This window comes from Myiozetetes cayanensis, unplaced genomic scaffold (genome assembly GCF_022539395.1).
Source record: "Myiozetetes cayanensis isolate MyiCay16 unplaced genomic scaffold, myiCay2020 scf28, whole genome shotgun sequence".
Classification (NCBI taxonomy): Eukaryota; Metazoa; Chordata; class Aves; order Passeriformes; family Tyrannidae; genus Myiozetetes; species Myiozetetes cayanensis.
This window is the reverse complement of record NW_026087499.1, coordinates 7,067,101-7,078,994: the sequence shown is the minus strand read 5'-3', so window position 1 is coordinate 7,078,994 and position 11,894 is coordinate 7,067,101. Positions and strand designations below refer to the sequence as shown.

Below are 11,894 nucleotides of genomic sequence, written 5' to 3'. Positions count from 1 at the left end.
AAAGCACATCAGTTTTGATAACATGAGGGAAAAGGGATGCAGGCTGATGCGCAAGCGCGTTACCAGGCTGCAAGTGCTACACTGGCTTATTTATAAAAAAACCCAACAAACCAACAGATAAAAAGCCCAACCCACCCTATTTCTGAAAATAGACACACAGCACACGCCTGCAAGTGAGGTTTTGTCATTTTGTATCTCAGATTTCCTTCATCGTATCAGCAATTTACAGCATCCTGCAGCCTTATTTCCTGAAAATTAACAATTTTCACCCAGATTTGGCTTCGAGTAGTTTAAGTTACATCTTTATTTTGCTGGAGTGTCCAGTAGAGCCTGTGAGGTGTTTTATTAAAAAAACATGGATATTTCTTACAGAGGTTATCCTGTTTGTCAAGGTGGCTTATTGACCTCAGGGATTTATCACTGGGAAAAAAGGTGGAGGAGAAGGATGAGGAATAATATATAAATAGTGGCAGCTTCAACCCCTGCAAAGGAGAAAAGCAGTGGAAAAGCGAAGAGTGAAGCATAAAATATAATCATCAATATATAAATACATAATATTATAATAATATAATAATGTATCTCCTAATTCTCCGTGCAGCTAAACTTTCCCTCACAGCCCAGCCTGGGGAATATACTTTAATCTCATTTATTGGATTGCTTCGTCAGAGGATGGATCTTCCTGAAGCGATCAGGCTCTGATGAGGTATTAAGGGCTATATGTTTTGTGAAGAAAAAGAGAGATTTGTGAAGAAAAAGAGAAATAAAGGCTAAAAGGAGGGTTTTGGCTGACAAAAGGAGGCGGCGGCCGGGGCTGCCCCTCACGGCAGCCTCAGGCGCTGCACCCCCCCCCCCGCCTCGCTTCACAAAATGGCCGCCCGGCGGGCCGGCGGTGTGAGGCGACAAAATGGCGGCCGGCGGGCAGCGAGGGGAAGGACGGGCGAGGGGCGGCTGTGGGGCCGGCATGGCGGGCGCGGGCTGAGGCCGTGCCAGGAGCACGGCGGAGGGCCTCTGATCTGCGCGAATCCCCTCCGGGCAGGCGGCGAAAGCGCTGCGGGTGAAACCTGACCACCTTCTTCCCCCCCCCCTCCCTCCTTTTTGCCTCGCCGCCTTTGCAAAAGGATGTGAAAATGCCCAGAAATGCGCATTTTCACTCGGTCATGGCGGAGCCCTCCTTCTCCCCCTCACGCCTCAGCTCTCCCCCCTCCGCCGTTCCCCGCCTCAGGCGCCATCGCTGCCTCTCCCCCCATCTCAGCCCGTCCTGGCGTTACCCCTAAAATATTGTATATTTTGCCTCATTTTTGGCCCCAGAATTCCGCTTTTCACACGCGCCCCACCCCCTCCCCCCATCATCATCACCACACGCACCCCAAGGTGGGTAGTTTAATGTCTAATTTTGTTCTTTTGCACCGCTTTTCTCCTTCGCAGGGGTCGGAGCCGCCATCTCCCGCTTTCCTCACGGCATGGAAAATACCCAAACGTGCTTGGGGAAAAAAAAAAAAAAAAAAGGAAAAATCCCCTAACAGCCGAGGACTGATTTATCTTCGGAGCCGGAGTGGTGTGGGAAGAAGCCATCGCCGCTCGCCTGCTCCCCACGACAGCTCGCCAACCATTCGCTTAATTAAAATCATATATTGGTGTGATCAGACGTGGTAATACCATAAAAAACTCAAAATCCCGTAACATCCACACGCTCGTTGTTGGAGGCTGCAGCCAAGGTACCACATACTTTTTTTTTTTTTTCCTCGGTTTTTTTCCAATATTTTTTAATGTTGCCTTACCTTTTTGTCTGCATCACAGTGTTGTTACAGGCTATAATGTTGCCCCTTCTGTGTTAAAAGCTACATGCCTAAAATACTGCTTTTTTTCCCCATGGAATTACAGATTTAGGCCCATATAGATGCTCTATTATTTCTACAGATATAGAAATATTTCTATATATTTACTACATACATATATAAATATTCTATATATTGACTGCATATTTATATGTATATTTCCTTTTTCCGGGGACTGCTTTGAATATAAAATAAACCCACACACCTAAAAACTATGATTTAATTATATATAATCACTATAATCTGGCCCATATATATCTTTGATTTTATATATATTACCTTTGTTTTCCTCCATTGGCTTTCTACTACAATGTATCCTAAAAGCAGGAGAAAAAGATGCCATAAAAAAGTAAAAATTAAAAAAGAAAAAGAACAAAAAACAACCCATCTTTTTTTTTTTTACAGTCCATGGTGGAAGTTTGTGTCTGAATATTTTATTTGTTCCACAGAGATGTAGATTTTCCTTGAGAGATTTGGGGAGGATTACTTTTTAATGAAAAAAAGGAAAAAATACACACACACACACGAAAAAACAAAACAAAAAAAACCCAAAACAACCCAATAAAAGAAGAAACAAAAAGGGAAAAAAAAAAAGGCACAACAAAACCACAAAACCAAACTTGTAAGTGAAGCTGCAAATGCAGCCGAATAGTCAGGATCAGACAGTTCATTGCACAAAAAAAAGAGGACAAATGGAACTGCAATGGCCGGCTTTGCTGTAGATCCGGGAGGAGGGATCAGCGCCTTTATCCCACCATCTCGCGCTCCAAACACCACCATTTTTCTCCTTTTTTTTTTTTTTTTTTCGTTTAATGTGCTTTGTTGGGGTGTTTTGTTCCGAGCCGAGCGGGGCTGCACCACCCCCGAGCCGGGGCTGCCAGAGCCGCTCAGGGGCTTCACTTTTACAGAGATCTCTGGTTTTTTTCCCCCGGCCTTGTGCAATCCTCTCCCTTTTATTACGTGTTTTTTCCCCTCTGCGGATATAAGGGTTTCTCTCCCCTCTCCAGTTTGGCTGCTTATTCCAGAAGCTTCCACGGGGGCGGGGAGCCCCCACTGCAGCGCCTTTGCCGCAGCGCCGGGCAGGAGGAGGAGGAGGAGGATGCGGAGGATGCACCACCTCTCCCTGGCTGGGAGCCTCATTCCAAGCCTCTCCCCCTCGCTCTGTTCCCCCAGCCTTGAAAACAGAGCGCTGGGAGGTGTTTGCAACTCGATTTTTTTTTTAATCTTTTTTTTTTTTTCCCCCGAATAAATGGAAAGCAGAGCTATTGCTGATGGAGATGGATGAGGGCAGGGCTGGCAGCGTGGCCAGGGCACCGATGGCACAAGTGACCTTTCCCAGACGGTGGGAGGGAGGATTCCCCTCCCACCCCAGCATGCTCCTGCTTGGAATTCATTTTAAATAGCAGGAGCATTATTTTTTATTTTCTTTTCCCCCTCCCCTTGCTCCCTCACTGAGTTTTTGGTTGAGTTTTCTTTTTTTTTTCCTCTTTTTTTTTTTTTTAAGCTTCCTCACAATCTTTTTTTCCTGTGTGTGTTTTGAATTGCGTTTTAAAATTGCCCAGCTGGAGACAAGGCTTGATTAGAACTGGAACAATAGCTCCCTTTTATTAATAACGGGAAGGATTTACAATCCTACAGCACCTTCCTTGGAAAGCTTTCCAAACCATTTGCAAACACAAATTTCAGATTGCACAGCCCTTGGCTGTGAGGTGGGTAAGTATTTTAATGGTGCCACCTCCCAAAATCACCTCGGTGGCAAATCTACATTTCTAAGAGCTTAAAAAGATGACGAATTTGTTTGGGGTTTTTTTTGGGGGGGGGAGGGGGGTGTATGAGGGAGGGATGGTTAAAAGCTGTAACCTAAATCTGTAGATGCAGATCATTTGCTGTGTCCTGGGAACTGGGCAGTTCTCCCTCCCACCACGCAGCTTTCCTGAGCAGAGCTGTGGATTTGCTGCACGTCAGTAAACATCTGCTTATGGATTTTTTTTTTTTTAATTCCCTTTTTTAATCCATTCCCTTTTTGCAGTCCCCAAGTGACCTCCTGCAGCGCTGCAGTTCGACCACAGCTTTGCACTGAAGCACTGATGTGTCTCCCTGGGAGCCAGAGTGACCTTGCTGGGGGACTGGGCCCACCAGGCAATGCAGATGCTCCTCTTCATCCCAGATCCCTGCATCCCTTTTTTCCCCATGCATCCCTTCCCTCACCCAGGGGGATGTTACAGTGTTACAGTGGGCAAAGCCGTTTCATGCCTTAGTTTTTCTCTCTTTTTAAATTTTTTTTATTTCCTGGGGAAATAGTGGGTTGTTTGTGTAACCCCTCTCCCCAGCAGATCGCTACTAACCACGCAGGGATCTGTGAGTCTCCTGGGCAGTGGGATCCAGCCTTTCCATGAGTGTGAGGCTCCATCCATGTCCGTGTGTGTCATACACGGGCCACAAAACCCCACAGTATTCCTGTGGTTAGTTTTGTCTGGAGACCACGAGTGGGTCCCAGGGCTTCCCCTTCCCACCACTTGCTGGTTCACAAAGGCTGATGCTTCTGGAAAAAGCTCTGCCTTGTGGCCTTTTTTTAAAAAAATAAATAAAATAAAGTGGCACTGCTGGGGATTAGTCATCCTTATTTTTGAAGGAAGCTGTTTGCCAGTGCTGTCTGTTATCACGCATGTGCGTGTGAGATGGGAACTCCAGAAGGCTGGTAACGTGCTCCGCTCACTGCTCCTTGGAGCTGAGCCACCCAGGCTCCATTGAGCTGCTCCTGGCAGGTGGAAAAACCGACAGTCCAGCTTTCCAGACCCTTTCCCTCCATTTTTTCAGGGCTGGAATCTCTGCGTTGGCAGGTGTGGAAACGTGGAGGCTGTAACTGCAGGGAGCGAGGACGGATGAGCTGTTTTCTGGGGTCACATCCAAGTCCAGAGAAGAAACCCTGGTGATTTATAATTCTTTTTTTTGCCTGTGGTGGATTTTACTCCGAGCTCCACTGCATCTTGTGAGAAGACTGAGTTTGACCCTTTTGGCTGCTGAAAATGGTTCTGTGTTTAAAGCTCGGTGCTTTTTCCCTTCCCTGTGGTCACGTAGAAGAGCGAACCGCGCAATTAACCAGCACAGCAAAGGGCAGCTCCCTCCCCCTTTCCCCTTTCAAAAAATCCAGAGTTGTGTGTCTTGAACTGCTGCATAGGCAGAAAACATACAAAGCCCTTGTCAGCATTGTGCTGATGTGTGGCACATTAAAAAAAATACACACAAAAGGGGTGGGGAGAGCGGGTGCCTCCAGGGAGCAAAACTGTGGGGCCCCTTTCCCTCCAAGCCAACAGACCTACGTGCCATAGTCTATTCCTCCTAATTTTGCTCAGGCGAAGGTAGTGGAGGTTGGAGGGAGTGCTGAACGTCCCAAATTGTGTTGGTGAAGATCAGGGTCCCCTTGAACTGTATTTTTTTTTTTCTCTGTGAACTCACTCCCACAAGATGTTGCTGGTTTATTACTCCATTCCTCGCTCCCTGGGAAGAAGGAAAACGCTTCCTTACGGGGTGTAATTCCTTTTGTTGCGTTGCAAAGGTAATAAAAGGCACCTGGTGCTGGTCTCTCCCAGGTCACACATGACTTCAAGGCGCAGCTCCCGTGGTCATTAGTGCACAGGGAGTGCTGGCTTCGTTAGCCCTTAATGAGGATATCGCCATCAGGATTGCACGGATGCCTCTGGCAGACCAGGCCCTGCCACGCTGGAGCAGCCCCTTATGAGAAATGATTTCCCTGCCTGGTTGCTGCAGTGGTTTGTAGCACAGCCATGGCTTTATGCTTGTTTGGCCAAAATTAGGCAGAGGGGGAGGATGAGGTGGCCAGGCCACGTTTCATCCCTTGCTCCCTGCAGTGGAGCTGGTGTGGGAACACCGTCAGCAGCTCCTGTGCCTAAAGACTCGTTTGTACTTGGAATAAGGCAGCATGGACGGGGATATTAATGTTGTTCTTCACTTAGGGCTGTGTTGGTTTGGAGATACGCCTCGTGCTCGTCACAGGGAGGTTCAGAGAAACAAGAAGTTGGCTGTTGGGATGATTCCACATTTTTCAGCCTGGCACACCCTGTGGGACTTGGAATTACTTTCCTTTGGCAGTTTAGGATAAACGAGTGAGAATTACCTTATGAGTACTGAACTTTTACCACCCTGAAGACTTACTTGAGCTACATCCATGGGCACTTCCAAGCTAAACAAAACCTGGATTTCTAGTGCCAAAAAGTGATACGAACCTCCACTCCTCCTCCATACAGGGGGAAAGCATGGTCTTGCAAGCTTTCCTGTTATCCCAGAGTTAAAATGCTGCACTGTGAGATCTGCAGAGGTGAAATGAAATCCAAAGGCAGCTGAGAAACTTCTCCTGTGCTGTGTTGCTGGAGAGGCTTCTGAGAGCAGCAGGTCTCGATGCACAAATATTTCCCTTTGTGCTTTCTCTGGAGTGAAGGAGCGATAACTGCAAGGACACGGGTTCACTCTGCTTCCTTTAAACACCCTCGTGTTGCTGCGGTATCAAAATGGTGTTTGATGAAACAAAAGCTCTGATGGTGGTGGCTCAGTGTTTGTTTTGTGCTGGGTGTGCTGATCAGTCCAACGGGGAATGTGGGAAGAGCAGCCTAAGGCTCGAAGGTTTGGACTGGGGGGTTGTGTTAAAGCCTTGCCCTACAACATTTCCAGCCTGATTTCTGTGATTTCCTCCCCCCCCTGGGCATTGCACACAGGAAAAAATTACATTTTGATGTAGATTTAATACAACAATTAGATGTTATAAATGGCAAAGTACAGGACTTAGTGATCTAACCAGTCCTAGGGGATTTATATCCTTTGCAGTTTTCCTGTTTGGATATCAAATCACATGGCTTTTTTTTTTTTTTTTACATTTGTTTTATTTGGTTTTGCCCTGAAATGTAATATTTTGCTGCCTGGAAGACCATAGTCCTGTCTAGCTGATGAAAGCCCTGCATTTGGGAAGAATCCTTGTCAGATGGGTGGACACTGCTCTCTGGCACATGGTTGTACTGAAGCTGGGGGGCAAGGGGAAGCAGGGCAGAAGCTGACACGGTGATATCTCTAATTTTTCCTAACAGTAGGCAAAAACAGAGGTTTGTATTCCATACATCTGCTGGACTGGAAGTGAGAGGAAGCATTTTTGCAGTCCTGTTATGGCACCTGGTGTTTGTTTGTGTGGCTCAGCTCACTGTGCTCTGTTGCTGAAGAAACCTCTGGTGTTCTGTAGCAAAGATTTTGAAAACAGAAATGTGCTTTTATGTAGAGATACAAAGGGGTTCAGTGTCAACAGAATTCCAGGGGCTCCTGAGCTGTGTTTACTGGGCTGCAGAAGGTGACTGGTGGCATTTTGTGGCATCTCCCATCCCTGACACTGCGTGGATAAGAACACCATGGGGAAGAATTCATTTAAGAAAATAAATCACTAAATTCTGGGTTTCAAAAAGGGAGGGAGGTTTCTGCAAAAAGTCATCTCGTCGTGAAGATTTGGATCGCTGACTCTAAAAAGAACCAAAATCAAGAGCTTTATTAATCTAAATCCTGTGCTTTGTGTTGCTTAAGGCTCCAGAACCCAACTCTGTGTTCCAAGCGAGAGCCTCTGTCTTGGCAACAAATGAGCCCAAATATCAAACACACCAGTGCCTTCTTGGAGAAAATGAGCATAGAACAGAATGGGTAAGCAATAAAATTAGGCCAATAATTCAGGCTGGCTTAAAAAGGAGATAAAAGCCTAGCTGGGAATTTGATATTCAGCTGCCATAGCGTTCTTTTAATAAATACAGTCAATGAGCAGGGAAGGCACGTAAATACATTTTATCCTGACAAGATGGTGGCTGGAGCTGGCTGGCTCCAACAAAGAAACATTCCAAGTGTTTTGGGGGGCTCTTGGCTGGGAAACCTCCTGTTTTCCTATATAAAGCAGAGAAACTGGCTGTGCCCTGGACCCTGTTGGGGACGATCATCGTGTGCCTGCTGGGGTGCCGTGGTATCCCTTCCCCACGTCCAGCTGGCAGCACAACACACAGAGCTGTTGCTGAGCCAGACCCGAGGGGAGGAAGCCTGAGCAAACAGCCCTGGTTGCTGTCCTTGCTCGGTATCTAATCTTTGCTTTTGGAAGTGTTTGGCGAGCGGTGCCAGCGACACGTGGTAGCTCCACCACCCGGGGAAGATGCCGTGTTAAAAACGGGCAAACTCGCCTTTTCAAGCGTTTTTCCTCCTCACTTCTGTTTATTGGTGTTTTCTCCTCAAAGTGAGGCTGCTGTGCAGACCCCAAGGATGTTTTCTGCTTCTCCTGCCCCCTCTTTTTCCCCTCTAAACTGGAGAGCTGCTAACTTTATTAGCTCCTTATATGGCAGCCCTATTTTCTCACGCCTTTAATGGCTCTCTTTTGATCTGTCCTGTTCTTGCTTTGCTTCTCCTCATGTGAACACGGTGTTCAAGCTGAGATGGGTTTATAACCTGCTCCCTCACTAATATACGGGCTGGCACTTTAATCCTCTGCAAGTGCTGATAAGAAACATCCAACTGTTGTAACTACAGGGTTGGCCGACATGGCCGGAGATCGCCGGGCACTCGGCTACACCCAGCCAGGAGTCATTTAAATTGTCCCAAAGGCTGAAGGTTATCAGGTGGTGATGCAGAGCAGCTCAAGTCCCCTTGTCCTTGGCTGTTTGTCCCCTGGGAAGGGCAGCACAGCGGGATGTGCATCCACGTCTCCCCCCTGGATGCTCATCGTGCTCATGGCAGGACAGTGGCACGAGTGAGTGTCACAAGGGCGGTGTTGGTTGCTGCTGCAGGAGACCAGCCCTTCATCACGGCCCCTGTGCTGAGAGAGAGGTTTTGCTCACTCTGCTCTCCAGCCTGTGTCTGTGTTCTTTAAAATCTTCGAGCGAGCTGGAGGGATCCGGTTACAGCGGCACCGCTCGTGTGTTGCAACTGGGAACAGTTTCCCCACAAAGCGTTTGAAAAGCACTGGATGGGCCAGCGCTTTGTTTTGCGTCACCAGCCAGGGTTTGTGCTCCTCTTCCAGCTGGTTGTCCTGTAAACGGAGCCCTCCTGGCGCTCCTCTCAACCCTCTCTTCTGTCAACAGAGTCGATGGCTTTGTTTGTGACAACTTCCAGCCCCGAGGTCCTGTGAGATCACTGGGTGACAGCAGTGACCCTGCAGGAGCTTCCCTGGAAGGACCCGGGAGCCGGCGTGCTTTCCTCGCGTCTGTCGGAGACGCTGCCCCAGCAGGGAGCAGGAACAGCTGGAAATGCTGCCACAGCAAGAACCCTCCATCGGAAAGGGAGAATTCCCCATGGAAAAGCTGTTTGGTTTGGGTTCTTCCTCTCCGGAATGGGAGCCTGTTAAAGGCAGAGACACGTACAGATTGCTCCTCGTGCTTCCACCAGTTGAGATGGAAAGCTGAGCCCAATCCCACACTGGAAGCACCGGTGGAGCACGTTGGCTTCATCACATGTTTAAATAATAGATGGTTTGGGTGAAAGGAGTTGTTGGGGTTTTTACTTAATCAGTAGATTCCAGTTGGGCAGAGCCCGTCATCGCTGGGGAAACTGAGGCACGGGGCCACCCAGGGATGGGCTCGGAGCCGGGATAAGGCTCGGGCTGCCGGGCTGGAGTGGCCCTGCGTCAGAGGAGTGATTAAATCAAGAGATTTGTATGTTTGTTAAGCCACTGCACCCCGGTGACTTTGACCACTTGGCGAGGTGGACTCATTGCCGGGAGGTTGCAGTGTCCGAGGTGGCAAAAGGCAGCTCTGACAAATAAAACGTGGATTTGATCAATATTAAAACTCAATCAGGAGACTTTGGCCATGGAAAACACTGAAATAGGGCCTACTCTGTGGTAAAAGCAGTGAACTGGCTTGAAAAACTTGTGGGTGTGTGTTTTGTCCTGACCTCAAACTGCTCAGTCTCACACTAGGGATCTCTTGGCCATTTTCCTTTTGGGGCTAGAGATAGGTGCTTTTATCCGTGCGGAGGCACATTTTGATGGAAAACAGGATCCTATGGGTTAAAAATCCATCTAGTTGCACGTTGAGCAGGGATGGTGTGACACCAGGCAGGGTGGTACTGGCAGTGGGTGATTTCTTCCCCCGTCTTAATTAACGAGCTCTGCAAACCCCCGTGGGAGAGTAGGAGGTGAATCCTCCCCACGGTGGGAGTTTCTTCTGTGCAGTTCTTGGGACACAACAAGGGGCACTGACAGATTACCAGTGTTCTGAGCTGGAAGTTGGTGGTGGGAGGTGTCTCGGGGTGACACGGCCGCCCCAGTTTGGTGGAGGGGAGTGTTTGAGGCAGCCAGGGGGGTGCTCAGTGAGCCCCCTCCAGCCCCACTCGGGGTTCCTGTCGCCGTGGCCTTTGGAGCCATCACAGATCCCAGAGCCACGGGGGGCCCTCGCTGCCCTCACCTCAGTTAATTCCTTCCTTGCTCTCCCAGTGAGCTGGGGCTGCGCTCACCCGTGGCTGAAGGTGCTTGTGCCTCAGGATCTGGGGATGCGGATGGCATTTAGGATGGGGGGCTGTTGGTGGGGGGGTCAGCAGGGCCCCGTGGCTGGGTGCAGCCCCTCAGGCAGTGCCCTGACGCTGCACAGGGTGCTGGCAGGGCAGCCCCTGTTCCTCACAGCCCCCAGTTTCATTTCTCAGAGCCCCCATTATGACTCTCACAGCCCCAACTAGCACAGCGCCCCGTTCTGTATCTCACAGCCCCTCGTGATGTTTCTCAGAGCCCCGTTATGCCTCAAAAGCTGCAGTTATGCTTCTCAGAACCCCTCTTTATAATTCTCGCAGACCCCGTTATGCTTCTCACAGCCCCCCGACTCCGACACACCCCCTTGTGGCTCGCCCCCATTATATTTCCCACGTTCCTCCATTATATTTATTTCCTACATCCCCCCGTCACATTTATATATCCCCCCTTATATTTATTTCTCCCATTTCTCCCCGTTACGATTCTCACACCGCCCCCCCGCGCACGCGCACTGCCGTCCCCGCCCCCCCCTCCCCGCGCGGGGGGCGTCGCGCGCCCTCGCCCCGCCCCCTCCGGCGGCCCCGCGGCACGCGCCCCGGGGCGCAGTGCGCCTGCGCGGGGGCCCCCGTGTGGCGCTGCGCGAGGCGCGGGCAAGGGAAGGGAAAAGGGAAGGGGCGGGGGGGGAGCGCGAGAGAGAGAGAGGGAGGGAGGGAGAGCGAGCGCGGCCGGGCCGGCGGAGCAGCGGGAGCGCGGGGGGGCGCGGGCAGCAGCAGCAGCAGGAGGAGGAGGAGGGAGGAGGCGGCGGGGGCGCCGCGCTGCCGCTGCCGGAGGAGGAGCAGGAGGAGGCAGCGGGAGCGAGCGGGCGGGCGGCGCGGCGGGGGGAGCCGGCGAGGGAGCGCGGCCGCGGCGGAGAGCGAGCCCGGCGCCCGGCAGCCGGCCCGGCGGGCAGAGGGCCCCCCCGGCGGGGATGGTGCGGTCCGGCGGCCGGCGGCGCTGAGGGCGGCCGGGCCCCGCGGCGGAAGGGGCGGAGGGCGCGGCGGAGGCGGCGGCGGGCGGCGAGCGGCGGCCGGGAGCCGGGGCACGGGCGGAGGGCTCGGCCCGCGCCGCGCAGCATGGTCCGGGAAACCAGGCACCTCTGGGTGGGCAACCTGCCGGAGAACGTGCGCGAGGAGAAGATCATCGAGCACTTCAAGCGGTGAGTGGGCACCGGGACGGGGGGTCCGGCCGGCCCGCGGCGTGTGGGGAGAGCGAGGGGGAAGAACGTGGGAAAGGGGGGGAGGAGTGCGCGGGGCCGGCGGTTCCCGTGGAGAGGAGGAGGAAAACAGCGCTGTAAATAACCCGCGCCATGGCGGGACCGGCGGCGCGGCCGCAGCGGGGAAATACAAAAACGGCCAAAAATGGACCCGGAACGGCGGAGCGGCAGCGAGGGGAGCTCGGCCGCCGGCTCGGAGAGGATCCCAGTGCCCGGAGGCAGCGCCGAGCCAGCTTGTTCGCCAGTCCTTTTTTTTTTATTTTTTTTTTTTTTTAATAATTCTTCAACGCTTGGAGTTTTCTCTGTTTATTTTTGCCCA

At 51.3% G+C, this 11,894-nt stretch overlaps 1 protein-coding gene and 1 long non-coding RNA gene across 8 annotated transcripts in view; both read left to right on the top strand.

The window, feature by feature from the left end:
• The first annotated feature begins 1,161 nt into the window (after positions 1 to 1,161).
• On the top strand, positions 1,162 to 9,340 carry LOC126643922 (uncharacterized). Of its 3 annotated transcripts, XR_007629830.1 has the most exons (3): positions 1,196 to 1,715; positions 3,865 to 7,526; positions 8,942 to 9,340. It is a non-coding gene; the product is annotated as an uncharacterized LOC126643922 (long non-coding RNA). The 3 variants fall into 3 exon arrangements; XR_007629829.1 differs by having other exon boundaries at positions 1,162 to 1,715; positions 4,653 to 9,340; XR_007629828.1 differs by having other exon boundaries at positions 1,162 to 1,715; positions 3,865 to 9,340.
• Positions 9,341 to 11,371: 2,031 nt separating this feature from the next.
• The window catches only part of SPEN (spen family transcriptional repressor), a 65,624-nt gene continuing 65,101 nt past the window's right edge, over positions 11,372 to 11,894 (top strand). For all 5 annotated transcript variants that reach the window (XM_050322710.1, XM_050322712.1, XM_050322711.1 and 2 more), the window contains exon 1: positions 11,372 to 11,518. In XM_050322710.1, coding sequence (XP_050178667.1) covers positions 11,436 to 11,518 — 83 coding nt within the window. In that variant the 5' untranslated portion in view covers positions 11,372 to 11,435. The remainder of the gene's footprint in view (positions 11,519 to 11,894) is intronic.